Source organism: Borostomias antarcticus (assembly GCF_949987555.1).
Source record: "Borostomias antarcticus genome assembly, chromosome: 15".
In the NCBI taxonomy this organism is placed as follows: Eukaryota; Metazoa; Chordata; class Actinopteri; order Stomiiformes; family Stomiidae; genus Borostomias; species Borostomias antarcticus.
Window position 1 is genome coordinate 17738727 of NC_140248.1, and position 13761 is coordinate 17752487.

At 46.2% G+C, this 13761-nt stretch overlaps 1 protein-coding gene across 1 annotated transcript; it reads right to left on the reverse strand.

Moving 5' to 3' along the window:
* Positions 1-11: 11 nt before the first annotated feature.
* Positions 12-11878, reverse strand: pcf11 (PCF11 cleavage and polyadenylation factor subunit). Its single transcript, XM_084450042.1, has 16 exons — positions 11527-11878; positions 9481-9606; positions 8927-9109; positions 8606-8803; positions 7467-8476; positions 6867-7044; positions 6073-6640; positions 4363-5774; positions 4131-4200; positions 3725-3847; positions 3487-3604; positions 2521-2704; positions 1584-1739; positions 1343-1435; positions 1204-1239; positions 12-1081 (listed from the first exon to the last, which is right to left on the reverse strand). The coding sequence occupies exons 1-16, from the start codon at positions 11767-11769 to the stop codon at positions 866-868; spliced, it is 4914 nt and encodes a 1637-aa protein (XP_084306168.1). The 5' UTR covers positions 11770-11878; the 3' UTR covers positions 12-865.
* Positions 11879-13761: the final 1883 nt, after the last annotated feature.

Genomic DNA, 13761 nt, shown 5'->3' on the forward strand with positions numbered 1-13761 from the left:
CAATGCAGGAATAAAAACAAGCTAGAAACACTAACTCTATCAAACTTTATTAATGATTCAAACATGACAAAGAACTCATATCAAATGATGGGGATTTTAGGAGAAACGATACAGTAAGCAACACCAATCACTGGTCACACAAACACATTTTCAGATTTGTTTTATTGAAAATCCAGTATTACCAAGCAAAATAGCCTTTTCAAACCTCTGCAAAAAAGTACACCTGAAAATGTTTAAACTTTGTAACTGTGACAATTAGAATGCAGGATCACTGTTAAATTTGTATGAACATTAGTCATGTAGCCTAAACAGCAGTTTACTTTAGAAAAATGTTTGGTTGTAGTCCTTACCTTTTGTAAACTTAACCATAAATAAGTTAAAATAAACTGCCTCTCCATCACCAGGTACTATGGCTAGGATAAATCAAGGCTCATAAATTAACTTTCAAATAATTTGTCTCAGCAACCAAATGGCTATGTACAAAATCATTAACAAAAAGCCCCAAACTATTAAAGCAATCTTGTGTGATCCCTCCATAGCCACCTTAGCAATACTACACAAAGAATACCAAAAATAGCTTTATTTATATATTAAACCTCTTACATACACATTTTCCCCAAAGTACATCTTTTTTTTGCAAGGTACAATTTTCAACATTCATTAATTCACACAGCAAGACACCTGAAATTTACAGGCAGATTCCAAATACAAAAATGTATTCAAATTATGGCTGTCTGAGGGCCCTGCCTCAGAGATGAATATAAAAATATATCTTCCGTAGGCCTAGAAAAAAAAACATCTTAGAAAATGAAGGGAGGGGCTGAGTGCAGCCGATAAAACAGGAAAAAAAGAAAGCAGCATGGTCTTAGGAAATTGCACCGGCTTGCGCTTCGTCCTCCATCTTAACCTGAACTTCCTCCATCAGATTCTGAGCAACACCGACCTCAGACTCCACTTCCTCTTTCACGGCAGCGCAACAGGAAGTCTGTTCCTCCTCCTCCTCACGCTTCACGAAAGCACTCAGCGGGTTCTCTGTCAGCAGCTTGTTGGGAGAAGGTGTACAGTCCAGAAATGAAGACGTCTGGGAGAGAACACACCAGCAGAAGGGAAAATGGTCACAACGTATGTAGTCGATATCAGACAAACTGATGGCACTCTGATCAAAGACAAAATCAAATCAGATTATGTTTCGCCGTTACTTACATTCTTGTAATCTTCAAAGCACGAAGGATGATATGTCTGTAGATAAAGGGAAAAACATCAAGTGTTAGCACAAATTCACAACCGAAGGTGATTTTCCAGTGGGTGGTGGCGGGTCTGCAATGCTAATCTCTACACCCACCATTTCGTCGACGCGGATGGCGTTTCTCAGGTGCCACTCCTCTTCCTCCTCCTCCCAATACATCTCAAAGGGCTCCTGGCAGATCTCACAGGACTAGAGAAACAATAAATGAAAAACAGAGAATCAGAAAGTCTTCAATATCCAGGGTCTGATTTAACATGGATGGAGTTCCAGGCTATTGGAAATTTAAGCCAGTAGAGGCCTGTGTTTCATCCGCGCCCCACTTCCACGTAGCACTCACCTCGTCCACCACATCTGCAGCTGCTCGGACGCTCTGGAACTCCTTCTCCTTCGCTGCTTCCTGCGTTTTCTGTACCACCTCCTCGTTCACCTTCTCAAAGAACAGGCTCTTCGCTCGCTCCTCGAGGTCCGCGATCTCCTCAAACTCTATCCAGTCCTGAGAAGGAATATAGATATGACTAGAGTTGTAATGGTACTAGGGATGAGACAGTATGCCGTACACCGTGACATTCCCTGCGTTTACGGTATTACGTTTACGGTATTACACAATAATGCGCTGCTGAAACTTCACATTTCAAGTTGCTTGCAACAATTATTTTTGTAATTTAATATAAGCTTGCTATTAATAAACTCACACAATAATGTTCAATAAAGCTGTTTTCCTTCAAAATAAAACACTTGTTTTTTTGTGTGTGTTGGGGAGGTGAAATGCCGTATACCGTGAATTACAGTAAACCGTACCGTGCAACTAGATACCGTACCGTAATGCAAAAATCCATACCGTCTCATCCCTAAACGGTACCAACATTTCATATCACGATTATAATGACCAAAATTATCACGCTTATCAATATTATTGTGGTATTATAAAATGTGCTGAACAAAAACTACTGATACACACACACAGATCATTTCACCAAGTGTTAGAAAACCACAAAACCAAACCACAAACATAATTAGCAGCACTACGCACTTTTTGTTTGCATAAACATTAAAATAATGCATCTTGGAGACTGTTGCTAACTTTGGTTGATGCTGGACAGTATTACAGTGAGTTTTTCAAAGTGTGGAAATCAAACAGTTTTAATTAATTTAATCGCAATACATTTAATCGATTTGCGGTTAATCATTATACATTATATATGTGTTAAATAAAATCAGTGGGGAGGGGTGTGCATGTTAAGGTGTGCGCACAAGTATTTGACCATGTGTCTTACCATCTGACTGTAGTACCAGCGACGATGGGTGACCTTCTTGCTGATGTCCTTCTCCGAGCGGTTCAGCCTGTAGTGCCAGTCCAGGTGGTCTGCGTACACATCCGTCTGGGAGGCCGTGAAGCGCATGCCGCAGGAGTAACACTGGATGCCCGTGTAGAGCTTCGTCACCACGCTGTCGTACCGCCTGTTAAGACAAAATATGGAGAAGCAGCGCTGAGTTTTTATGCTCCACATATCTGGAACAAACTTCCTGAAAACTGCCTGTCTGCTGCAACTCAGTTCTTTTACATCAAGACTAAAGACTTTTTTTGCAGCTTTTTATTAATTCGAATAATTATTAATTCATAAACTGCACTGTAAATTTTATTCTTGTATGTCCCTTTATAGTGTTTTTTTTTTGCATTTCATTTTATATGACCTTTTATAGTGTTTCTTTCACTTTTTCTTGATGCTTTTAATGTCTCATGTAAAGCACTTTGAATTGCCTTGTTGCTGAAATGTGATACACAAACTCGCCCTGCCTTGCCTGTAGGGCGTAAGGACAAGCAAAGCTATGCATCAACACTGACAGCTCCAGTTACAACCACAGACCCCCCGACATTTTATTATACATTCATCATTCAATCAACCACACAATCAGGGGTGAAAATTAACACCTGCCCCCGGGCCAAATGCTGGTAAAATTTCCAATTGGCAACTAGATTTGGGAAGGCTATCTGAAAGATTTTTTCATCTAGTCCCCTTGGCAGGTGACTCACTGTGAGCCAAGAAGTAAATTTTCACCCCTGCACACAATGAATACATTCATCACTCAATCAACCACACAATGAATACATTCATCACTCAATCAACCGCACAATGAATACATTCATCACTCAATCAACCACACGATCAGGTCCGTCTTACCACACAATGTAATGGTAAGGGAACTTATTGAACAGGTAAAGGAGAGCAGAGTGAACTCACTGTTTCATGTCCTCGATGATGAAGCCGGTGAGGTCTGGGACGTCGTCATCCTCTTCCTGCTCCTCCTCTTCCTCTTCCTCCACCACAGCGGGCGTGGCCGGAGGCGTGGCCGTGGACTCTGCAACAGGTCACGGTTCATAACATATTAACCAGTGTCAGGAAATGGACTGCAAAACAGTGTCTGCTACTAGACCAAGGTGTTGTCATTGTGAGGTGTGCACACACGTGCTATGCTAACCTGTTCCAGTTGCGGTGGCCTCCGTCTTTGTGGATTTGATGATCCCAGTGGAGATGAGCTTGGTCAGCAGGTCGTTCACGTCTACCTGGCCGAAGTGGCTCTCCGGGGGAGCGAACTGAGGAGCTGCACGAACATCAACCACCAATCAATCAATCTTTATCAGCTCCTCATTTGCCTCCCAACATTAAAAGCTTAAGTGATTAACACAGAGGATGACCTTCAGGGATCAAAGATGGTATTATCCATCCATATTATAAAACTGTAATTGACTTAGATCATCTCTGATCTAATCAACAGAGACAGGCCTGACTATTGCCGGAGCAGAAGTCATATCACAGCTTTATAATATCAACACTTTAGTGATTCAAAACACAAGTGATATGTCAAAGACGGTGAAGGTGTTTACCTGGTTGGCTGAAAGGCACTGGGTTTGGTGGTAGGAAGGGCGGCTGGCCCAGGTTTGGCAGCATATTCATCTGGAAAACAACAACAATTAGACTTGAACCAAATCTGATGATTAAACCACACAAACACACATATACACGCACGTCCACACACAGACACACACACCAGTTAGAGAGGTTAATGAACGTCGGCCTGTGGTAAATAACTTGGAAAAAGATGTTAGATGATCTTACCTGTGGTTGCATGTTCCCTGCTGGTGGGGGGGCGTTCATGTTGCCAACAGGAGCCCCTGGAGTGTAGAAGGGAGGAGGAACAGACTGGCTGAAGGAGTTAGGGAATCCGGACGAGGTGGGGACAGGCGGCATGTTGAAGTTGCCCCCCTGTTGCATGTTTTGTTGCCCTGAAAACGGCAGAGGAGCAGCACTAAACTGGGGATTGATTGGCTCGGGGAAGCGCTGGTTGGGCATGTTGAAGTTTTGAGGTTGCTGCGGTCCACCTTGGTTGGACATCGGGTCGTACATTGGCACCCCTGGTCGGAGAGGCGGCTGCATGTTGGGGGGGCCACAGAACCTTGGGGGGCCCTGCTGGCCGGGGGGGCCATCAAAGCGCTGTGGCATGCCCTGGTGATGCATCATGTCAAACCTCATTGGTCCAGGCTGTCCGGGGGAGTCAAAGCGGATTGGTCCAGAGGTGTTCCCAGGTCCATCAAAGCGTATTGGGCCAGACTGGTTGGGAGGCCCATCAAAGGGTATGGGATTTGGCTGGAATCCCATTGGTCCTTCAAACCTCCCTGGTCCAGGCTGCATGTGGGGGTTGTCAAACCTCCTTGGTCCGTCAAAGCGTTTGGGCTGCATATGGCCATCGAAGCCTCCTGGTCCAGATCCCTGCCCGTCAAATCTCGATGGCTGTTGACCAACTGGAGCATCATATCTACCTGGGCCTTGAGGGGCTGGGCCATCGTACCTTCCAATGCCTTGTGGGTCACCTCCTCTCATCGGACCATGGGGCATCGAGGTGGCCTCAAATCTTCCAGGTCCTTCAAATCGACCGGGACCCTGTTGGGGCGGGCCGTCGTACCTAGTGGGGCCGTGGGACCCGCCTGGTCCGTCAAACCTGCCGGACCCAGAGGCCCCCTCGAATCTGCCCGGGGGGTGGTGTCTTCCAGGGCCGTCGTAGCGCGAGGGGTGGCTGTCGAAATGCTGCGCCCCGGCTGGTGCGGCTCCCTCGGGTGCGTTGGGGGGTGTGTGTCCCGGAGAGTCGGCATGTAGGCGGGCGGCAGCGAGTGGTCCGCGGGGCGGCCCTTTGAGGATGGGCCTGGGGAGCTCCAGAGGCCCGTCGTCGGAGTGCTCGCTGGTCGGGCTCTCGAACCTGGGCACGGGGCTCAGCCCGGCCACGTCCTGCTGCTCCGGGGGGGAGAGGCGCTCCCGCTCGTAGCCCGCCGCCGGGGAATTCCTGGTGGGGCCCTCTGGGACGGAGGGGCTGGCGGAGCTCCGCTGGACCAGGCTGGACTTGGGAGGAAGCCTGCTCTGCTGGGGGAGGTCCGGCCCACCCCCGTATCTCCTCGGCGCGTCGTAGCCGCTCTTCTGCTCCTCCCTCTCGTCATACCGCTGACGCTCGCTGAGCGGGGAGTTCCACTCTCTTTCATCTGTAAAAAGAAAAAAAAGGAACACATTCGAAATCAAAAACCCAGCTGACAGTGAGGCTAAAGAAGTAGCGGAGAATACACGCACATCCAAGAGAGAGAAGAAGTGACAGGTGCTTGACCAAAAACTATAAAACTCAAGAAAGAAGAGAGATCTGCACGCTGTTTCAAAGCTCCCAAAGTGATTTATTAAACTTTTGAAACAAGTGTGCAGACCTCTCTTCTTTCTTCAGTGATGCTATAAGAACCAGCTATTTAGTTTGTTCCAATCAATAGTTTGTTGGGGTGACCTCCCACTTACTTTTCAGCCTGTCAGAAGCATTTGGGTCCCTGGGGTCCGCCCTCCTCCTGAAGCGGAGGCCCGGCAGAGACTTGAGCCTGGGGAACTCCCTGCCGTGGTTGTACTCCTCGATCATGGTGGCCGGGGGCTGCTGCTCCTCCGCCCTCTCCTTGCTGTGCCTGTCCCTGGGCGGTCTGGGGAACTTCAGGGGCGAGGGTTGGGGGGCCGCCCTGCTCCCCTCAGCTTTCCCCCCGGCGGGGGCCGGGGAGTCTCCCTCCTCCTGGCTGTCCTCCCCGTCCCAGTCCTCGCCCCCCTGCCGCTGTGGCAGCTGGGTCTTCCTCAGCCGGGACTTGTGCTCGTAGTAGCTGAGCTCTGCGTCGGACAGGCTGTCCTGCTGGGTCTGCCCGGACGGAGGGGTGGAGAGGAGGGGCTTCTTCTTGGCGGGGAACTTCTGGCCGTCTTCGCTGGAGCCCTCCCAGGAGTCCGAGCGCTGTTTCTCCTCCTGGTACTGGAACAGCTGTTTGATCTGATGCGCCACGTTCAGGAAGTCATCGTTGGAGATCTCGCCGTTCTCCAGTCGTATACTGGCCTAGGAGGAGCACCAAGGGGAGAGGACACATGAGTGCTGCTGGCTCAAGAGTGGGTCATGTTATGACAACCCATGAACATCAAGAAGAATGTTAACAAGTTAAACTGGAGTACATAATCCCTTACAAACATGTCAAGAAAAGCCATTAAGTTCCTGACAAAAATAACAGCATGTTAAAAAAACAACATCCATCTGGTCGGCTGTAGAGTATATTTGTCCAGCTTACCTTTCTGAGCAGGTCTCTCTTGCTGACCGAGTTCAGCACCTCTGGTATCTGCAGGTTAGCGTCCACGCTGAGACGGTGCTGTTTAGGGGTGCGTGGGGTGGTGGGCCTCTGGCTGCCCGGGTACGACTTGTGCCTCTGAGGGCCAACCTTCCCATGAGCCTCCTCTGACAGCTTCAGGCTGAAGGAGACGAGGCACGATGCAAAAAAACAGTTAGGAAAAAATGTGCGGTTGCCCTGACAACACGCAAATGTCGCAGGTAGGATTCGTACCGCCGGTCTTCCACATGGAAATCCAAATATCTACCTCTGGACAAAGGAACACCTTGTTGTCCACGGAGGACATTTGGGCCTTTATGGTTGAACAGGGCTACTCATCACACAGACAAGTGTTGTTCCAATATACACAAAAATATAACCTCCTAATACAACATGAACCACACAGACTAAGACATAGGCAAACACACACAACACTTAGATGAACACTTCAGATTCAGAGAATAACTTCTAACTGATAGGCCGCTCTGTCAAATATGGTAACAAACTGCTACTACTAGACTTCAGACGACAATCGAAATCAGCAGTCTACTTCAATACACTTACTGTTTGTTCTCCCCCCAACCACTCTTCCAGCGATGAGAGTTCTCCTTGCTGTCTTTAATTTCCGAGTGGGTGCGGGGGGACTGGGAGTCCCTGGCCTCGGGGTGCCTCTCCTCAGCTGATCTCTTGGTTCTCCTGGGCTCTGACGGGCTCTTCTTGGGCGTGGCCCTCTCATCCCTGCCCTTCCCGTGCTGGGGCGAGTCCTCTGTGTGCGAGTGCTTGCCACCGGACTGCCTGGCTTTGCCAGGTTTGTGGGAAGGCGGCGGGGAGGTGGAGTCGCTCCTGGCTCTGCCCTTGGGCGACCTCCTCTCCTTCCTCTTCTGGGAGGGCAGGGACGGCGAGCGGGATCTGGAACGGGAACGGGAGCGTTTCCTGGCGTTGGTCCTGGCGTTCCCCCCTGCCTTGCCCTCCGATTTCTCCTGGGTCTCGCTGCGGTCGTGTTTACCCACAGAGCCGTTCACCAGTTTCCCCCTGGCGGCCTTCTGAAGCTCAGAGGCCTTGACAGGCTCCTCTTTCTCCTTCTTCTCAGTGCATCTCTTCTTCTCCTTCACCATCTCCTCTTCCTTAGGGTCACCCTTCTCAAGCTGGTGTTTACGCAGCCTAGGGTCTTTCTTGCCAGCATCTGCTGACTTCACATTCTCAGCCTCTGAATGCTTGCTCTTAGCCAGCACCCCTTTAGCCATGGGAGATGGAGACTTCGCTTTTGGTTTCTCCTCCAACAGCTCCTTCTTGGGTGTCCGTGTCCTCTCAGGCTTGCTAGACTTCTCTGGCAGTCTTTTCTCTGGTGTGTGAGCTGGCACTCCCATTGTGTGGCTGTCCTTCTTACTGCTAGTCTGTTCTTTGTGCTGGGGGCCAACTCTGTTGAGGCGGGGGTCTCTGGTGGGTGGTTTGCTGTCTGTCTGAGGGGGGATCCAGGGCTTAATGACAGGGGCAGGCGGGGTGGACTTTGGCACTACAGTGTTGAGGGCTGGGGGATTAACTGCTGGAGGTAGTGTCAAAACTACATTTGCAGCCTGGAACATATGAGAAAGACAAATACAAGTGTCATTAGCATGCCTTGCTAGACAAAGTGTTATTAAAAATCAGCCACATTTCTGAAAGTACATTTATATTAAAGGGAAAAAGGGTATACAAGGTCTCACCAGTTGTGCTTTGGTCTGCTCCAGCTCCAGCTCTATCTTCTTATGCTGCAGCTCCAGAAGCTGTTTCTGCTTAGACAGCAGCTGCTGCCTAATCAGCTGCTCCTGGGTGATGCTTGCCTCACTGACGGTAGGGGTCGGCTGGGGGGCCGGAGCTACAGGTTGCGGGGGGCTGGCCTTTGGTGAAGTCACCTCTTCTGCCTGGGGAAAACATGACAAGCAGGGTTGATGCCTCTCTACACAAGATGTTTCTTGAACAAGTCAGCATTACAGAACCTTGTGGTTGTTAAGGATTATGAAAAAGTGTCTCCCCAATACACCCACCTGTTTTAAGAACTTGGGGTTGACGTGAATGCTGGCATTCACAGTAGGTGGCAGTGGTTTGATGGGCCAGGCTGGGTCATGAGCGTTCACACGCACATCCAAAGCATAGAGTTTCTTTAGAGGGAATATGTCATCCCAGGTGGAGCGTAATTTGAACAGACTTTTCCTAGTGTTCTCATCCACCTACAAACAGAACATAGTGCTCAACTCAAAATCGCTCAATTCAAAATACTAGTTGTATGTTCACTTCAGGACAGTCAAATATAACATGGGGATGGACAATAAAGTCTTGGGAGAATTATTTGTACGAACAATCGTCTATACAAGAGCACTCTGGCATATTCAATACTTAAGAATGATGAATGATTTTTTTTTCAAATCAAGGGGGACTCGCAAAACCCCATAATTTTATTAAAACAAAAGCATTCTACTGTTCAAAACGAATGTACCAGGCTACACAATAGCAAGCAGGGGCGGTTATTGAAAATATACATATATATGGTTAAAAGTACTTAAATTGTCAATATCAAAACCAAAAATAAAAGTAGATGTACCTTTTCAAAAACACATATAAATGAAGTGACTAGGTTTTTAGTAAACACTGCAAGGTATTCGCCTCCGACATTCTTCACTATGGAATCCACTAAGTACAAAACCGGAAGCTTCTCTGCAGTTCGGGCCTGGAGTAATAGAAAACTTGACAAGTTTAGAAAACAACAGGGGTTATATTAACAACATCGCATTCAAAACATTACAGGATCATAACAATAGGAACTTGAAACCATATGTTTGGTGCTGGAAAAATCCCTGCCAGACAAAAACAACGAAGACTGCCAGGAAAAATGTATAAAAATTTTAAAAATGTAAATAAATCCATGTCCAAAAATGTTATCCTGTGGGCAAGGATGGCTCAAGTCCAAGTTCTGCTCCAAAATAAGCACACAAAAAAAAATCTTGAACAAAACACTGTAGGGCATCAAATGCCCAGAAAATGCTTCTGTGCAGTGTGTACGATTTCACTGGTGCAGTGTCATAAGGGCAGAAAAAGTCCATCGACCAATAGTTAGTGTCTTCCAAGAAAACCCTTTTTAATTACCTCCAAAGAGCTTCTCTAGCCTAGAGAACACTCTTCGTACCTTTACCATTTTAGGTTATTTAAATCAGTGTCATTTCCAGTTCCCTTTTCAAAAAAAGGAGAAAATGGGAAGTTGCTAACCCAAAACTAAAGTGAAAAACAAATATTGGAACAATTTGTAAAGCAAAACATCAAAAGTTAAGTAGACTAATCCTTTTAGGTATCACACTGTTGACTGGGACACCTAATCCACATTTTCCTTTTGAAAATCAACAAGTTGCCTATCCTTCACAAATGTACAACTCCAAAGAATAAATGCCCTGGGTAAAATGAGTGATTCTAATCACATCATTCTAGAATGAGTCTCATACCATTCAAGCAATAACAAGAGATTCGATACCAATAAATTACACTGGGGAAATAAAAAAGACAAAAAGCACATTTCATAATTTTTATTATCACATTTCACCATCCATTTGACATTTCAAAATTCAAGTAATCCACTCCTAGACTATAAAAATCCGGTAATGTTAGCTATAGCTGATCAGTAAATTTAACTTGTGAACTTCCAAATGAACATGCCATTAATGCATTCCCTTATTGGCTCACGACCACCTGACTGAAGTGCAAGTCTGGTCAAGTAAATATTTTATCATTTATGTGACGGCAGAAAAACACGAAAATACACGTGTAACTTACTTATGTCTAGGAAAGTTAGCTAAGCGTACTCTCATAGCCATAGTACCGATATAAAACAAACTGTTGTCTCAACCAATCATTAAATTAGCTAGCTAGTTACATTTATTGCCAAACCACGTGTGCGAAATGGCCGGCCTCGGGGTTAGTGTTAGCTAGTCACGTTATAGCCAAATGAATGCTAGCGAAGCGCATTTGTAAGAATCGGTTTCGTTTTAAGTTACCGTTCCTTAAGAAACGCAAGGTCAGCAAAGGCATTCAAATGTTAACAGGATTGGTAGCTAACGTTAATAGAGAATTTGGTTGGCTATACGTTATATATAATTTAACAAGCAAATTAGGTAACGTTAACGTCAGCCAAGTTACCGGCGAACTTCACATCAGTAACATACCACCAATAACGTTGATAAGATAACTTTAATGATCCCCAGGAGGGGTAATGTGGGGTTATTAGGTAGCTACATTAAAACAGCTATCGCTCATTTCCCAAGAACAAGTTAACGTTAGCTAGCTAACGTTACTTGCTTTGAGGGCTAAGCTAACGGACACGTCTGTTTTGCCAATGTTTACAGTCAATAAGAGAAAGCATAATCAGGTAAATACATAAAAACGAAATTGGTGCCATGCTTCTGACATGTAAAATGCGTCGCTAATGCAATATAACTAGCTAACGTTAACTGAAAGCCACAAAGCACGACTCTCAGCGAATCCGCCATGTTGTCATCATGACGACCAGCTGCTAGTCCTAGCTAAGCTTAGAGGCCCTTCGTTGTGTGCAGTTAACGTTAGCTTCAGAAGCTGAAAAAGAAAATTCTATATTCATAAAAACCTTATTGATTTGTGCTTCAATTATTGCGACGATATCCTTGGCGAACTGCAGATTCTCCTCTGCCAGAATGGTCAGCATGTTGATGTGAGGTTTACTGTTGAATGTCAAATCTTCGAGGGAGGACTGATATTCTCGGCAGGCATCTTCCCTCGCCGCGTCGTCGTCCATCTTTGATCTGAGCGTTCGGTGAAATACTAAACCAGTGTTACCAGTAACATAACCATTTATTACGAGGCAGTCCATGAACACATTTCATTACTTCTTCTGAAACACCGAGCAACTTGTTTCTATTTTCTCGTACGTTAGCTAACGTAAAGTCGACGCCTCGCCCGTCCCTTTTCTCGTTACAAGATGGCTGCTGTTCGCAAACTACTGAAACTACTGCGTCATGATTTTTTTTTTTTATATAAGGCCTGACCGTTGGGACCTTCCATTGGTTAGTTGCGCCCGTATGTTCCCACGAGTGACTCATTCCTTAACTGTAATTGGTCAAAGTAACTTAAAGGGAACTCGAGTGAGCCAATGACAGTAAAGCGTATAGCATACAATATTACGCCATACCATATCAGAGGCTAATTTCTTTCTATCAGAGTGTACGTCTACCATTTATAAGTATAGCCTAGTTTAGCACCGTTGAACCAATCTACTATCTATTATTATTCCAACCCGCGCCAAGATCAGTTATAATTAATCATTTTAATTACAGGATCCGAGGGGGAGGGTCTTTTTTCGGCCACACTGACACATTGCACACAGTCGCAATAGTTGCAAACCAGTGTCGCCAGTGGAAATGGTTTCCCTTCCCAGCTGTCCTCCGGGGGCAGCCAGGAGCAGTGGGTAGCCATCGTTCATGGTGCCAGGGGACCGAGTCGTGCTCAGCCCAGGTCTTGGCCAGGGACCGGACTGAAGAGCGTCTGTTCTTCTGCATGTTTTGGGGTTATTTGGGAGGAAACCCTTGCAAATACGGCAACGTGCAGATTTAGCCCTTCTCAGGAACTGTGAGTTTGCTGATGACGTAGCATCTGCTACCACAGTCCTTTCTACCAACATAGGACATTTTGACTTTTAAATAGTCGCCAAGTTGGCGGCGCTTGGCGCTCATATTTTAAAGTGTCAAATAAACATTTCAAAGCCACTCACCAAAGCAGAAACACCTATTCTAACAAACGATGGGCTTTGAAAGCTCGGCGCTACCGTTAAGTGATATTTTTAGCTGGTTTTTGTGGCATCGTCATTGTTTTTCGAGGTAGTGTTCTTCAACTGCCATACAACTCCGCATAGCGGACAGCGCCCCATCTGGTCGGAAATCCTCGAAACTACCTCGAAAAATAATGACGATAAAAGTCAAAATGTCCTGTTAGTAGAAAGGACTGTGGTAGCAGATGCGACGTCATCAGCGCACTCACAGTTCCTGAGAAGGGCTAATGACCGCCACAGAAGAAGACTACCTCGGAAAAATAATTTCACTTGGACAGAACGCGTCTAAATAAGTTATTTAATGTTTAATTATTATTTAATTATTCAAAACCCAGTATTTGTTTAAATAGACCCTTTTGCTGAGGTAAGTGAAGTTTCATGTTTATCTGACACTTGTAAATATGAGCGCCTCTCCTAAATAGGCCGACACCGATTTATTTTGACGACGACGTGAATGGAGCGGGAAAGGACTGTTGTCTGGCATGAGCGAGCGTAATGCGACAACAGGACTGAGAAGGGCTAGCCTAGCCAATGACCTGGACCGAATTCTACTGCAGATTTGACAAACAATGCCCCAATGCCACCACTGCAACACAGCCTCTCACCATCTTAGAGAAGGTTAAGAGCTTTATTCCAGTCCAAACCCCGTGTCTCTGTGACCTTTCCATGTTGAGATATGGCTGTGTCAATTCCCCTCATTGACAAGGAATGGGGGAAACCTTTTGCTCCTGAACCAAAGTGCAAAAAATAAATGGCCTGCCGTGTTTGGGCAGCTCGTAGACCCACCCTGTGATTCGGATCCGCCACAAAATGTAATGGCTTATACGTTGGCTCATGCTACACCCCTCCACTAAGTTTAATTAAAAAAAAAAAATGGTGTGGTTGTTTTTGCATATTCCTGCTAAAGAATGAACCAACCAACACGCCACCGAACCCCCCCCCCCTCTCTCGATGTTCCTGTGGCGGAGGTAATAAAGCACTTATTTCATATTATTTAGTTCATTATGGAGCTGAATCCATTTCAATAAAACAGATGTA

What these genes read in the sequence shown, in the direction of transcription:
- pcf11 (XM_084450042.1), bottom strand. Translation starts at nt 11,769, where the DNA reads ATGGACTGCCTCGTAATAAATGGTTATGTTACTGGTAACACTGGTTTA. An exon ending in TTGAAGCACAAATCAATAAG is followed by an intron (nt 9,607 to 11,526) that starts GTTTTTATGAAT and finishes CTATTACTCCAG; the next exon opens with GCCCGAACTGCAGAGAAGCT. An exon ending in GCTGGTACTACAGTCAGATG is followed by an intron (nt 1,740 to 2,520) that starts GTAAGACACATG and finishes ATTCCTTCTCAG; the next exon opens with GACTGGATAGAGTTTGAGGA.